Source organism: Stylophora pistillata, chromosome 1 (genome assembly GCF_964205215.1).
Source record: "Stylophora pistillata chromosome 1, jaStyPist1.2, whole genome shotgun sequence".
In the NCBI taxonomy this organism is placed as follows: Eukaryota; Metazoa; Cnidaria; class Anthozoa; order Scleractinia; family Pocilloporidae; genus Stylophora; species Stylophora pistillata.
In genome coordinates this window covers 9,278,091-9,294,386 of record NC_142519.1, presented here as the reverse complement: position 1 = coordinate 9,294,386, position 16,296 = coordinate 9,278,091, and the positions used below count along the sequence as shown (strand labels likewise).

The window sequence follows — 16,296 nt, the reverse complement described above, 5'->3', positions numbered from 1 at the left end:
GCCGACTAGGTGTGTTATATGAGGAATGTATGAAGCGCGATACTCTCTTGCAAATTTCGCACGTTGCTACATCCTTCTACAACACACTTAGTCGGCATATTTTCGGACAATATTGACTACAACCTTCCCTAACAAGTAAAAATGTGTGAAATGCAGACTTTCGTGTTCTCGATTTGACGTCACATTACCTGCTAGAGCCATTCCTCTTTAAACTCGGTCGTGGGGCAAGATGGCGGCCGATTTTCCGTATTTTGACTGGGCACAGAAAATTGAAGATTTGAGCAAAAAAAAATTTTTTGCACAGAAATACTCCAAAGGATACGCTTATTTCGTTAAGCGATAAAAAATTTTTTGGGTTTAGGTGCACTTTAAGCAACCACGACGACGACGGCAACGAGGACGTGGAAAAACAAGAGATCTAATTTGCAGAACAATAGCTCAGCACGTACGTTTTGAAACTTTGTACATTTCCTAGCTGTCCTATGCAAAACAACAACATGAAATCGCCAGAATTTGCGTCGTCTGCGAACCGAAACCGCGACAGCAAATTATTTTAATTTCTATTTGGAACTCAACGCTACTTTTATACGTCATGCTGAATTTGAGCTGTGGCGCCGTATGAGGCAGTAAGCTCCTGCAGCCATTTTTGAAATTCTAACCAAGAGTAGAAATTCATTTTTTAATCGAAGTCTTCCTTGGCGTTGCCGTCCTGACTGCTTAAGGTCCCTATTCCTGCATATCCCTTCCTTCGACGCTCAAAATATTCGTGTGACAGTTTTAGACGACGCAAAAGAAAATGAAGAGGAACTCAGTGACTTGAAGATCATCATGTTGTTTCTGAGCATGCTTATAATAGTTCATTTGTTCAGTCAAGCTGGCATGATGTGAAAGAGTTTGTTTTCGTGCGAATAATGGCGCCTGACATTCAACTGCATTTCCATGGGATGGATTAATGAGCCTTAACCCTTACAAAAGAAACAAAACAAAAACCATCAACACTTTGTTCTTTTTAAATCTGGAGGGAAAATAAGTCTTTACCGGGAAGATTATATCAAGAGCGTTGTTCAAACCTTTCCATTTCATTTACACCAAAAACAGTAGGAAAGCTCTAACTGAGGCCGGCATTATCGGTGTGTTTCTCAGTCGCCATTGACATTTCTGGCTCGAAAATGAACTATATTGAGATCACTTTCAAATCTTGTCACGCGGCAATCGCCTAATTATTCCAATCAGTACTATCACATCCAAAGATTGGTTAGTTAAAACAATTATGACGTCAGTACATTGACTCCTAATTACGTTTTGCGTTCGACATCGCGAGCACCAACTGGAGTTTGCGACTGTGAGAATCGATTGAACAGCGACAGACAGAAAGGTTGGGTTGGATTTGCCGGGTAACGTTTTTTTTTTGGATCTGATTGAATTGACACCCTTTGGTGCAGGGCATAATGCCTAATACTGGACAGTTATTTGGACAAAGCTCGAAGTGCGAAGAATGCCGAAAGGACTTCAAAGCTGTCTGGTTGCCAACCAAAGTTTGTTGTCGGGTCGCTTTATGGAATCAACAGCCCGGTATTCTCACACAAGCTCCTCACTCGCGGTACATTTCTAACGATCTGAAAGAAGCAGCTTCAAAATATTTCACCAGTTCAATCACCGAGATCTCGACAAAGGCAGGCAACGGACGAAACTCGCAAAAAAAAACTGGTATTCCAGTTCAAAAACTGGCCGAGCTCTGGACAAAACAAGTAAACAGGTTAGCGCCTTTCAGTACAAGTGGTAAAAGCACATGCGGATATTACTTTTCAAGAGATACAGATAACAAAAAGCGAAAAACGGGGATTCCTCCATCAGATCTGGTGGCATGGCGATCTAACAACTCTTGAAGTGAGTGAAGTGAAGCTAGCGCGGACTAATTAATCACACGTCGTTACTGAAGTTTTAATCTGAAAACGGAGACGTAGATGCTGTAAATGTGTGCGCGAAACATGAGTCAAGAATGTTACATTAATCTTAAGTTGCTGTCGTTGTGAGTCGTCTTTGTCAATGTGAGGGATGGTGTAAAGCCACGTTTCTGATTGCGGAGCCGGATGACGTAAATCATTGGCACATCAGTGACTATAAGATTGTTGGTAACTTACCAACTGGTGTTGTTTCTCAACGTAATTAAGCGCGGTTTGATACCGTAGTGCGGTTAATTACGCGTGAATTAACTTGTCTTAAGGGTAGCGAAAAGTCCAACTATCTGTATGCCATCACCCATCGTACGTATTGCACTGTAGCAACGACAGAAATAAAGTCAAAATGTTGAGATAGGCGGGAAAAATATCTCTACCATTACCAATTTGGAGAGGATCATAAAGCAACCTTCCCTGATACACGTTTTTCACTCTTATTGTTCGTTCCGACGCAGTAAAATTATGACACCGATATCAAAAGAGTTAGTCATCATTTTATTTCAATATTAAAGGAAAAGGTTATGGTTAATTATGCAACCAGGCTAGTTGTTACATGTTTACTTTCCCCAACTTGCGTTTTGCCAGTTTTTTTTTTTTTTTTTTTATCTAATAAAGATACTGCCCAAATGCGCTAGGACAGAAACATTGACAAGCAACAAATATCTCACTTTCCATTATAAGCCAATATTGGATATCACAGTTAACAGCTTTCAGCTTTTGAACAATTGTTTGGCAAGAGGGTTTAAGCATAAAAAACGACTCATTACATTTTTTTTTTCCACTAAGGGTAGGTAAAACCATGAACTTTTCAAGTAATATTGAAGCAGGTCGAGACATGGCAAAGGAAACATACTGGAATTAATTTTAAAACAAATATAGAAAGGCAACTGCATTTTGGGTGTGATTGGTCAATTATAGAGAACAACGTAGCAACAGTAATCCATACTCAAACAAATAAAAATCAGTCGTCACTCCTATGTACAACAGTTCCATTCAAAGTTCTTAACAAAAGTTACACGCTCTTTCAATAGTGTTACTAGTTTCAAGACTACAAGAAATATTAAACCATGTGGATATCAAAGAGGCACATTCCACATGGAGTTACTACTACTACAAAAACGTTCTTGATCACAGAGCTCAGTGATGCATAGCCAAGGCACTCATCAGCTGGCTTCTGTATTCATGAGAAGGGTAATATTGTCTCCCTTCAACAATATCCTTCCTGAAAATGGAGGCAAGACCGAAAAAAGCGAATTAAAACAGATTTCCCTATTTCAAGGTTGTGCTCTAAGGAAATTGAATGGAGCCCAGTGCTCTGAAACTGTGAAATCCAGGGTGCCCAGCATATGCTTTGTATGAAAAAACTAAAATTCCTGAGTCGCGCAAGAGCAAAAATAAGGCGCCAGGGGCCACCGGGCACTGCTAGACCACAGCCTTGTTCACCAGAAGGGAATTAGTCAGATTCTTTGGAGGGCCATCAAAATTTATAAGGGGAGGGGGGGGGGGGGGTGGTGGAATTCAAAGGGTAAAGGGATCAGTGAGCTAGTGCACAATTAAGAAACAGTTCACTTTCAAGCAATGGAAGGAATAAAACCAGGAAAACCAAAACCACTTTGATTTAACTTTAAAAGGTAAATTGTTCACTGACCAATCCCAAAAAAGTTAAGGATACATGAGCCAACATAGAAAGCCCTAACCTTAAAACCTATTGTATACTATTTGAGGTTGAAATTTTTCTTTGAAACACAACATTTGTGGCATTTTATGGTAACTCAATTTTAAAAGCATTTCAAGAAACAAAGTTATTACCAAGTGGTCTCCTTTTCTTGGTCTTGAGATGTACTTCTTCTGCATCATCCAAAACAAGATTCATGTACTCATCAAAACCCTGTAAAAAGATTTCAAAGTATAACCAATTCCTTTTCTTTTAAGAACTCCTCTGCATTCACAATGACAAAATACCAATCAGTTTCTTTTAATTTCAGTTCACTAAAATGGTTACAAGTTTCTTACACAAAAAAGAAAAACATTCACAGTATATTGATTAGAAGTAGTCAAACAAAGAAATTGAAAAAAAAAAAGAAACCATTAGATTTCCAAAGAGAGCCTTGCTTCTACAATGTTGCAGATAAAAGACTCAAAAAATTAGTTTGGTTCATTACAAAACAGAAGATCTTTTAAACAGCAACTAGGTATAATTAAGATTGTTTTTATACCTTTTTTTTTTAAATATAATACAAGCATCATGCAAAAATTATATATTTTGTGTAGAATCAAGTACGGAAATGTGTTAATTGGATACGTACAATGATATGGCCCTCAATCCTCATGTTCACTTGCTCATACAGCCAAATCTGAATTCGTGATCTCTGATAAATAACAGGAAACATGTAATAAACATCAAATACAATTCAATAAATAAAAAAAGATTACGGTTCAAATGACCATCAATACTCTAAACGTAGAAAGGATTTTAGCGTTTTAAAAGGCACTATGCAAAAATCTTTTTTTTAAGTACAACCACGTCATGAGTACATACAAATACAAAACACAAACAAATGATACTTACATTTTGCAAATACCTAAATATCAAGTTCTGATAGGTAGAAAGTTAAGAAAAATACCAAGAAATTCATACTTGAAATTTGAGAAAGCTAATTACATGTATTTTGCCAGAATAAAGGTCTTGCACATGTTAATTGATATTCTTACAGAGTGTACAGGGAAAACAAAGGACAAAGGTAACAACTTTATTTCCTCTTACCATAAACTAGTAAAATATCCAGACAATACTGGTAACTTACATTAATCACAGTTTAGAGAATGTGTACAATAGACTGCAGAATAAATCATGGTAAAAACTAAATGCATTTGATTCTGTTCCCTCACTAATTTCAAAAGGTAAGGTCAAGAAAATGTACAATAAGCCAAGGACCCACAAGACCCTCAGCTTATCTCTGTTTCCAGTGCATATCTATCCGGGATTAAGATTCTTCCCTGCATGGGATTCTAACCCATTACCAGTTAACCCCCAACAATTCACCCAGCTTCTTTGAAAATATACTGGTAAAGAGTGTAAGTTTCTAAAGAGATTGTGCTGTTGCATCAGTGGGACTAACAAGGTCATTTTGGTTTTGTAAAGAAATTATAAGAAAAATGGTAAGTTTTTGAGCTTGGAAAAGAAATATAGAAAGATGCGATGCATGTCAAATATGAACTTGGAAATGGGCCTTGCTCACTATAGAGTCTCTGTGGATCTGTGGTAGAGCATTACAGCACAGAGTCCAAAGGTCTGAGGTTTGATTCCTCGTGGGGAATCAGCATTTTTCATTGTCCCACACTCATGACTAGATGAAAAACATCTTTTTATGTAATTTTGGTTTTATCAATGGAGTTGATCATGTAAATTGGCCATCGTTAAGAGTTTCAAAGCTGACTTTTTGGCATCGTTTTTCGAGTTTCATTATGTCACTGCTCTGATGAAGGGCTACATTTGAATGTCAGCTTTGAAACTCTTTACAGTGGCCACATTTACGTTATCAACTCAGTTTATAAAACCAAACTTACCATATTTACTGGTAGCCTACTAATACAATTTATCACATGGAGGACAAGTTCTTTGACCAAATATGCAAATCGTATGTGAACTACATGTAGATACTCTATTACATGTTAGAGATACTGAGCAAAGATAGGCATTGCAAGAGTCACCTCTCTTGCCCACGAACAGGGCTCACTGCAGAGCAACTGCAGACTACAGGGCCACTGGGGTCCACCTTGTCTGTATGCTTCAAAGGACAAGGCAGAACACAAAAGGATGTATAGTTATTAAATAAAATTGAAATAAGTGGCCCTGCATTCTGTAGTTTTACCCTCAATGACCCAGAGCAACTAGCCCAGACATCTCAATTGGAGGTTCAGTATACTTAACATTGGTTCATAGGATTTCCCACCACAAGTTTATACCGAACCAATCATGCTCCGAGTGAGTAATTATTCAATCACTAGTAGGTGCTTACGTTCTGATCACAACTGTTGTACTGATGAACTCATAGCATAGTTGACATGGACATGGGTATCGATATCAACCAAACAAACACGTTAAATTCAACAGCCTTTGCAGCGATATAGAAATAATGGATAATCAACCAACAATGGCAAGTCGTCAAAAGCCAGTAAACCTGTGTTATCCCACATCAACGACAATACTGAATCAGCCTCAACCGACGACACCTCACATAGTGTACTACGTGCCCTCGTTGCTTAAACAGTGAAAGCAGATCATATAATATACGTCCTGTTTCATTCATGTAATTATAAGGCGCTAAGGATTAAATAGTCCATAGATCTTGGCAATACTGCTCGAGACAGACATAAAGCTTCTTTATGTCAAATGGGAGCACGTGTTCCGATCTTTCGCCAGTTCAACACTTCACATAATCAATACTGAAAGATTTTGCTTAAATATATAAAGGATACAATAGGTTGTACCATGACTTTTTGCACTTTCTGTCCTTTATACGCCATTTTGGATCGTTTCGGTGGGGAAAATACTCAAACAGATTGCCGCAAAGTAACTTAAGATGGCGGAAAACGTGACTGCAAAGAGCTCTGGGAGAACGTTGAGAAACGTCTCTCCTCGTCACCAGGCATCTCGGTCTTTTTCTTTCAAGATGGCGACCGGCGCTGAGCAACCTGTCTATATTTTTCTATGATTTTTCCATGTGTTTGAAATTCGTCGAAGAGTGGTCTTCTCTTCTAATGAACTGAGAATGACTAAAGCAACGGATAAATTGCAGTACTGTGTGGATTTGGTGGCGAAACTGGACGATTTTAGACAACAGAAAGTGCTGTGCGATATCACTCTCGTCACAGCTGAGAGAACCTTTCTTGCTCACCGAAACGTCCTTGCTGCTGGCTGTCCTTACTTTTATAAACTTTTCACAAGTGATATGAAGGAAAAAGGAACTGATTATGTAGATTTATCGCAGATGAAAGTCACAGCAAACGCACTAGAACCGTTGCTAACTTACTTCTATGCTGGCACCATTGAAGTCACGCAATCCAATGCTGAGGAACTTTTCATTACAGCTGATTACTTACTTATCCCAGAGGTGAAGTTGGGAGCATCTGCAAGGTTAGTTGCTAACGTCAATGTGTCCAATTGTTTATATTACTTTGACTTAGCTGAACGTTATAACTGCACAAAACTCTCTCAAGCGTGCCGTGTGTTTATTGACAAACATTTTCAAGAAGTCACGCAATCTCAGGATTTCCTTAAACTTGATATCGAACAGATCACACATATGATTTCTAGTGATGATATTTGTGTTGAAAACGAAGAAGCAGTGTACGAGAGCCTCATAACTTGGATTAGTTACCATCAAAGTGAACGAGAAGTTTATTTTCCTAAATTACTGACATGCATTCGATTTGGCTCAATGTCACATGAGTACCTTCAGTCGCAAGTAATCACAAATTCACTTGTTCAAGGTGACTCTTCTTGTGTAAAACTAGTTGAGAATGCCATGAAGAGAAATCATTCATCTGGTTGTGTGTCACTTCAAAATCCAAGAAAATGTCTTCAGCCAGAAATTGATGTTGTTGTTGCCATTAGTGGTTTAATAAGAAGCAGCGACACTCAATCAACTTTAGTCCGCTGTTATGTACCAGAAGAAGACAACTGGTTTGAAATGAAACATTTTCCAAACCAGATTAACTGGCATGGATTAGCTGAATATAAATCAGAGCTGTATACAGTTGGAGGAGAAAGAAATGGCATAGTGTCAAAAGCTCTAGAAAAGTTTGATTTAAAGACAAACAGATGGGAAACTATGTCCTCAATGTTAAAAGAAGTTTTATTTCCAGCAGTTGCATTCTTAGGAAACTGTCTCTATGTTATTGGTGCTTCGAGGGGCCACAGAGGAACACTGCAAATTTACATCCCTTCCATGAACATCTGGACTCTGGGAACAGACTTAAATGTTCCACGTGAAGTCACTTGTGCCATAGGTGATGGGCAGTTCCTGTATGCTATTGGTGGGATGAGAGCTGGGAATGGTGAATATCTGAACTCTGCAGAGAAGTATGACCCAGAACTGGACATATGGACAGATATTTCCCCTATGACCCACCCGAGGGGTGGAACATGTGCTGTGTCATACAAATCATCAATTTTTGTGATGGGTGGGGAATGTACTGTGCGTGTTGCTCTTTCAACTTGTGAAGTTTACTCCACAACATCTGACCAATGGCAATCTATTGCTCCAATGCATGTCCCAAGGTATTTTGCAGGAGCTGCCATTGTAGGAAAGAAAATTTATGTCTTTGGAGGTGTGGGTGGATCCAATGTAGATTTAGAAAAAAGAAAAATGATTGACAGGTATGATATTGAACAGGGTGTGTGGAATACAGACATCACTATTCCATGGGAAGCAAAATATTTGCGATGCTGCTCCTTTTGTGTTAAAAGGGACTTTTTGCAAGATTTGCAGATGGTTACCGATTGAACTGACAAGGAATGATTTAAAAAAAAAACTGAGGTCTCAAGATACTTTTAACATTCTGGAGAGTAGGGCTCCCTTAATGCAGTTGTAAAACTTCCACTGAAAGTTGCTATGATCATTGAAATTTTATTGTTGTTCTCAATTGATGAATTTCTTTAGAGACCATCTACGTCCAGCTTAAAACTTGTCTTGCTGCAATGTTTTTTCTTATTCTTATCATGATCCACAAAAGCTTTTTCTGATTGAGTTTTCAATTAGGCAGAATAAGTGCGTCTGAAGTTTACAATGAGACCTGATAGTAAGAGCAGTTTTTAATTGAGCTTTAAAAATAATATGACCTTGCATTGGTTTTACTTTACCAGACTGTTTATGTTCAGAAAACCTCAATCATACCCACAGGCCAATATCAATTTCTTGCCACATGACCAAAAACAATTTTAACATTAGGAACCCCAAGAAAAAAGGACCCAACTATTTTTAAATGAGTCTGCAGAGATCAAATGTGTAGAAAAGATCACATGGGAGAGAATTTTAAAGTATTCATGCATTTATAAGCATTATGATCAGTAAGAGTATTATTAATATTATTAGGTAAAAGGTAAAGTCTGTTTATGAGCCCAGTGGCCCATTAGGGCGGTGCTTAACTCTGGTTTCTGTAGCATGAAGTGACTAGGAGTATTTCTACTCCCCCCTGGATGGGATGCCAGTCCATCGCAGGGTTACCCCCAGCATTAAATTGCCAATACCCATTTATACACCTGGGTGAAGAGAGGCACTGTGAGAGTAAAGTGTCTTGCCTAAGAACACAACACAATGTCCCGGCCGGGGCTCGAACCCGGACCACTTGATCCGGAGTCAAGCGCACCAACCATGAGGCCACCACGCCTCCACTATTAATATTATTATTACTGTATAGTTATTACTTTTACCATCATTAGTATTACTGCTCACATTATTGTATTTGTTTAGCTCACATAACCAGTAAATTATTGGTTTAGGACTGGTGTATCTTTCTTGAGAAGATACCTCTGGATTTAGTTGGCAATAGTTTAATTTGTGCTAATGAAATTTATTTATCCATAGAACTGTTCCAGGTCTTATCATCTAATTAACTGGTAAATTTATGAAAGCTCTATCCTCAGATTTATCAGCATCCAAGAGTAGTTAGCAAACAAAAAAAGAAAAATCAAATTCTTACCACAATTGTCAGTGATGTTGCAATCTGATTGGCCAATTTGTCATTGTCAGTAAGAGTACAGACAAAGAAAGCTGCTTGCGTTAATGTGTCACGCAACATGTCACACACTGAAATAATCATTTTATTTGACATTGATATTTTTGTAAAAAACAAATCAACGGTGGTTTAGCAGGGTCTGTATTCTTATGAACAGCGATATTTGTCATCACAGTGGTCAAAATTTGTTGAGATCTCACTTGGCAGCTCCTCCTGAGTCCACAACATTTTGACCACTTAAAAGTGTTCTCTTACACCAAAAAACTCTTCACTAACTCCTGATTTCTTATTTTTAACGATCCCCTTTAAATGCATTTCCTCTAGCCCTTTGACCACTTAAGAGTGACCAAAATCTAATTTCTCCTAACATAATATCACCCCTGAATCACACATTAAGGTCAAGAGTGTACCGGAAATGATCAACAACTAAAGAAGCTCTTGATCGTTTGCTAAATTCTTCTTGTCAGCACCTTAGGAAAACTATAGAGAACAGTATGGAGAATATGCATAATGATGTTTGGGGGTAAAGGGTGTTTCCTCATGGTACTCTGCAATACAGTTGTTTATAATACACACTTTATTAAACAAAACTAAAACTTACTCCGAGCTACACTAAACTTCAAATGAATGCATCTTAATCTGCATACATGAATACCACAAAATAATTATTCCTGGCGAGTCAGTTAATATATTGTGCAATACAAGTTCATAAGGGGTATATTCTTTGTGCGGATTCCACATTTTGGTTTTAATTGTAAGAAAGGGTTGACACGAGTCGAAAGGATCTGGTGTTGTTAATTTCACTTGAGAGAACATCCTCTTACTGACCAGTTTATATATTCTGAATAATGACCCGATTGCTAAGTAATGCATCAAAATTGTGACAAGTGCATGACTTGTGGGAGTTCATCACTTGAAGAGTTGAGAGAGGTTGTCACGAAAAATCAAACATTCACCGGCAACAATCAAAAAAATCGAATTGGCTCTTATTCTACTATTAGGTAGGCCTATAGGTAAAACAAGCCAAGACATATAGTTTGTTGAAAAATTCTTTTACTTTCGAGAAAATTTGTTGTTCATTTGAATCTCTTGTTGTGGATGATTGGGGCTACAATCCAAAAGACAGAAAAGGGGAAAGGCGAATACGGTACCTTTGCTGTCGTGTGACAAGGAAACAGCAGAGCATTTGGCTGACTACACTTTGCTGAGTACACTTTGCTTGAAGCTCTTTGTGAGTGTTCTAACTAGGATGCAAATCACTAGTCTAAAATGCGACAAGTGCTGTCCCTTATGGTAGATAAAAAAAGTTTCAATGCCGGATCTGAAAAATGGATACCAGACCTGACACGCTACAGATTTAACATCGCTCGACATCACAGACTACTCCATGGTACGCCTGGAAATATTTACTGGCACTCTGCATTTAGTATTTTTCCCTCGAGTCCAGCCAAGACCGAGTCTTGAGCGATGAAGTGGGCATATTTTCCAAATATCAACATTGTTGGGTCGTTCGAAAACAGCTGCTGTACTCAATGTCAAGTCGTATTGGGTGAACACACTAGTGAATGAAAAATGAGCCAAATGCCCAGCTGTTTCCTTGTCACACGACAGTAACGGTGCTCTTCGCCTATCCCCTTTTCTTTCTTTCGGATTGTAGCCCCAATCATCCACAACAAGAAATTCAAATGAACAACAAATTTCCATTCTTCAAAATGTTTAAACTCAGTTGTTTACTAGTTGCGCACTAAGTTTATCAGATGAAATTAAGTTACGTTTTATTGCAAATTGCCTATAAGTAGTAACAAGTCCAAAAGAATACGAATTTTTGTCTGAACACAAAAATTCTCATTCCTCTTATGTGGATTTCATAAAAAAATTATCCTGCAACTTTTTGAGTGAAGAAATTTCGAACCACCTGCTTAATAGGAATATAGATCTGACAATTGCATGACACGTAAGTCACGCAGTGACAACCATGTAGGCTACTCATTTCTACAAAATGAATGCTTTCAGAGAAAACAAAAACAACTTCTATCGTATCGCAAGTACTTTGAAGACGTTTTTCATATCACTCAAGCATTCATTATTACCAATGACTGTAAATGGTAAACAAAGTCGGTCTTTTCTTTTATGTCGCCGACTTCGCCGAAGAGCGAAATTTCTATGGATTTAAAGCCCTCGTATGCATAGCAGCACAAAAACCCCAGAAAAATAACTCTACAAATGGTAAGTTTATCATTTCTTCTTCTCGTATTTTACATATCAAACGTTTATTTCACTTAGCACATATAAAAATAATTTTTTGAAGCTACCCTACTTTTCAAATGGCACTTAAGTAAATAAATACAAAAATCCGTATTTTATTTCAAATTTAAATAGTGATTCAACTTTTTAGTAGAAACATAGGGGAGACTTTGTCTGTGGAATAGGTAAGTTTTTTCACTGCTTTTACAAGTACATGCAAGGCCTCCAAAAATGGGTTAAATTCGACCTTCGAATGACGCTAATTATGCGTAAATTGAGTTTTTTCAATTTTCTCGAAAACAAAAGAATTTTTCAACAAACTATATATGTCGTATATAAGAACGATCCTTCGCAGTAAAGCACTATTTGAGCAATAGTGGAAATCAGACCTGAAAAAAATTTCAGGCCTGTACGGGATTCGAACCACTGACCTCTGCGATACTAGTGCAGCGCTCTACCAATTGAGCTAACAAGCCAACTGGGAGCAGGCCATCAAATTAATTCGATATAAACCCGTAGATGATAAATCGAACAACGCTTTACTGCGAAGGATCGTTCTTATATACGTCTCATAACCGCAGTTCACTCATATGTTTCATATGTTTGTTGTTGTTAAACTATATATGTCTCGGTTTGTTTTACCCATAGGCCTACCTAATACTAGAATATGAGCCAATTCGATCTTTTGACTGTTGCCGGTGATTTATGAATTTGTCTGATCTTTGGTGACATCTTCTCTTAAGAGTTTAAAAGAAAGCATTACTTTTGAGGTTAACTGTTGGCGGTTAGTCGGCTTGATTTACTTTTACAGGACAAAGAAAGTCAAACTGGACCTTCTTGTTTTCTCTGAGTTTTTTTACACAGAAAAAGAAAAAATTTGTAGAGTTTGGACGCTCTAACGAAATGAGGAACATCGTGTCGAGTATCTGGTTGCCTTTCAGCTCTTGAATTGTCTTGAATATGGTATCCAGTGACACCTTCCAAACGGGCTTAATCGTGTTTTGTTCCACGACTTAGTAGGATAGCAGGATGTAGGAGCTACTTATTTTCAAGTTGCAAGATGATATTTTGAAATTGGATGGAGAAATTACTCATTTTTTGGGACAATATGTCAATGAGTTCCATGAACCTGTCAAACCCAACTGAAAAATTACAGATACTACTGCAGTTTCAGCCTTCCAACTCAAACAATGACTTAAATATATTTCGTGTTCCCAAAAGGAGTAAAGACAATATTCGTTTGATCTCTAATAAAAATAAAGAAACTTGCGGTTTATTAGCTGGTTTCACGAAATTCTAAAAACATTGCGAGGTACTCTAATTACATCAAAGACAATACTACGCCGTGGTTTCGTGACTGACACACTGTACCTTGGAAACTAGCCTGTCCTATGGTATTAAGCAGTGGATACAAGGCAGGAAAAAAAAACATGATAAATCCCATACATGCCGGGTTTAAAATATCACAAGATTAATCAGAGCCGGTTTAGGAGAAGGTCTCCACCCCCAATTCATTTGGCAAATAGAATGCGGCCATGAGCTGTTTCGTATTTGCAGGAGTTGTGCACGGTTTTTTCGCGGAGAAAATATAGCTTAGATCACAGGAGCAGAATTTCATAAGAAGAATCAGAAAATGTTCCGCAAATCAATTCCTTTTAAGAGAATGGTTCTCCTGATTACTGTTATGGTCAGTTCCTCAAATATGTTAACGTTCTTGTCATGCCTATGACTTCAGTTCTTGGTTGCTTGTGATCTTATACTTATTTAAAACACGATTGAAAATGACGGAAAATTACACCTTCACTGCACACCAGCAGAGATCACCCGACTCTAGTGTAGTTATTTTTCCCTTTAAAGAAACTATTGCGACCGCCCTATGCTCTTCACAGAGCGAAATAAAGACAGCGTGGCTCCCGAACGCTCAGTTATAGGTAGATCTGCACGCGAGTCTTACATATTCCTTTCAGCTCTGTCTCGTGTTTACTGCAGTGTGTATCTTCAATCATTCACGAGATTTTAGCGCTGCAAATCATTCTTTCCCTCGCTAGTAAATTAAAGGAAACTCAGTTCTTTAGCTTAGGAAATAATTAGTTATGGCCTGGCAACGAAAAGTCGGAAGGAAGAATCTTAGTCCTTGAGTTTACAGCTCATGATATACATCTGCATTACTTAGATTCTCCTCAAACGGGGTAAGTTTCTAAAGAAAGTGTGGTGCTGCGTCGGTACGAGGTATTGCAAGATACAATTTGATTTTATCAACTGAGTTAATAGTGTAAATTGGCCACTGTAATGAGTTTCTAAATCTGAAGTTTCGAGCTCTTATTCAATTTCTTCCTTCAAACCATCTTAATTCTTCCCGGTTGAATCGCAATTTATCAACTCATTAAATAGATTTCATGGAAACTTTCGAGACCTATCTCCTGAATATTCCTTTTGAAAGGCAATTTCTATATATGCGCCTATTGGATACAAAAAATGTATCACTGAATACCCTACTTCCTCACTGTACCTAATCAGTACATACAAGGAACGATTCTTTCATCACTTGCTTTTGATTTGCAGGTACGTTTCTCAGTTCTCTTGTACTGTGATGTTGCGATAATTACTCCTGAGCGATATGATGTCCATGAATTCTCCAAGAATAAAACTACATAATTATCTGTTACTGACTGTGGATACTGGGTAGCTTGGATACCGGGTAATACAAGTCTGAGTTTAAATTAACTTACGAGAAGTTTTCAACTCATTATCTTTACAATGCGACTCTCTAAGTTCCCTTCATAAACAGCAGCTTACTTCTTTTCCCCTATTACTTTATATCATGTAGTAAATATGTATGTGTACGATGAATACACGTAATGAATTACTCAACAAGATCTATTCCAGACTAAAAATCTGCCACTCTCTCCTTTTATTAAAAGACTGAAAGAGTTCATGCGACCCGAGACATTTCCCAAATGGAAGATCCCTTAACTATATTTTGTACGTTACGAGAAGTCTGTATTGTTTCCACGAATAACTTTTAAATTTTCGAAATGGATCTCGCCTAGGTCTACCTCTGCTATTTGTTTTAACTATATCTTTTGTAATTTATATCAGTATGTACTGATTCTCGTGAAGTAAACTTGAACAGGCTTGTTTTCTCGAAATGAATCTCGCCTAGGTCCACTTCTACTATTTGTTTTAACTATATCTTTTGCAATTTATATCAGTGTGTACTGGTTCCCGTGGAGTAAACTTGAAAAGGCTTGTTTTCTCTTCTTGGATAACCCTATGTCGTAGAGGTTCATCTCAATCTTTATTTGATCGTTTTCAGCCATTTTAAACCACATGTAACGTGTGTCACTGTCTTGATTTATACTCTCGATTTCTCTGTGGAAAGGAATCATATTTAATACATGAATAAGTAAATAGCTTTGCTTTTTTGTTATGAACCTTGTTGAGAATCGAAGAATGGTTTAATATTAAGCACTCAAGTAGGCATGGCGCATTTCCTTCCTCAACTAAACTACCCTGAATTATAAGCTCTTTTATTTCAGTTTTCAATCTGAGACATGGAGAAGTTTGAAATGATACGATACCACAAAAACTAAGCTGTAAGGTGTTTTCAAAACATGCAGGAATCACACTTCTTGTATTTACACGAGGCAGACGAAATCACTGTTAGTCCTGCTTTATTAGGAGACTAGATCATTAAAAAATTAACCAAAGATAAGTTGCTCGATCATTGATGAGCGGAAAAACTACAAAATGTTAATGTTTAGTATTGTATTGAATACTTTCACAGTTAACACTTTAATATGCTGTTCTTCAAAAAGTATTTGCAGTTTCCAGATAAAGTTATTGTTATGCAATAAAAATGCCTCTATCATTCCAAACTGTTACCTAATACTTGTTCAAGCTATTTCCAGCCGACCAAAGCTTTAAGTGTTTTTGTTGAGAGAGATTTACATTATTGGCTTTGGGGAATTAACAAGATAAACAAAATTTCTTACTATTTTAGGTAATGCAGGCTTCCTCTGAGGAAAAAAGCTGTTTACTTAATTAAGACGTTTACGACGCAACTTTTTATACACCTTTTTCATCTTGGATGGGTGGAATTCTCAGCGAAAATAATAAAGTAGTACAAAAGTAATACAAAAACAATACCTCCACACACTTCAATTGTCGCTCACCATAACGGAATATTGCAAAAATCTCTCTTTGCCTAAGTGACAAACGGCACGTGACCCTCCGAGCCTTTCAACACGAAACAGATTATCATCCAGGAACTTTGAAACGTCGCCAAAACGCGTTTTAATGAAAAAACCTTCTGACAGTAAAACAAGATTTGAGAATATAAACCTGAGGTGCC

At 37.6% G+C, this 16,296-nt stretch overlaps 2 protein-coding genes across 2 annotated transcripts; one reads left to right on the top strand and one right to left on the bottom strand.

The window, feature by feature from the left end:
• Positions 1-2,432: 2,432 nt before the first annotated feature.
• LOC111326753 (small nuclear ribonucleoprotein E) lies at positions 2,433-6,590 on the bottom strand. The gene is made up of 5 exons (XM_022930829.2): positions 6,438-6,590; positions 4,528-4,554; positions 4,265-4,327; positions 3,768-3,846; positions 2,433-3,180 (listed from the first exon to the last, which is right to left on the bottom strand). Exons 1-5 carry the CDS (start codon positions 6,483-6,485, stop codon positions 3,122-3,124), a joined length of 276 nt encoding a protein of 91 aa, XP_022786564.1. The 5' UTR covers positions 6,486-6,590; the 3' UTR covers positions 2,433-3,121.
• Positions 6,591-6,595: 5 nt separating this feature from the next.
• On the top strand, positions 6,596-9,549 carry LOC111326735 (kelch-like protein 12). The gene has a single exon (XM_022930807.2). It carries the CDS (start codon positions 6,731-6,733, stop codon positions 8,465-8,467), a length of 1,737 nt encoding a protein of 578 aa, XP_022786542.2. The 5' UTR covers positions 6,596-6,730; the 3' UTR covers positions 8,468-9,549.
• The last annotated feature ends 6,747 nt before the right edge of the window (positions 9,550-16,296 follow it).

Coding starts and splice junctions, on each gene's coding strand:
- LOC111326753 (XM_022930829.2), bottom strand. CDS start 6,485: ATGGCGTATAAAGGACAGAAAGTGCAAAAAGTCATGGTACAACCTATT. Junction 4,555..6,437: donor AAGTCATGGTACAACCTATT/GTATCCTTTATA, acceptor TCTACCTATCAG/AACTTGATATTTAGGTATTT. Junction 3,181..3,767: donor CAAGAAAAGGAGACCACTTG/GTAATAACTTTG, acceptor CTCCATTTTCAG/GAAGGATATTGTTGAAGGGA.
- LOC111326735 (XM_022930807.2), top strand. CDS start 6,731: ATGACTAAAGCAACGGATAAATTGCAGTACTGTGTGGATTTGGTGGCG.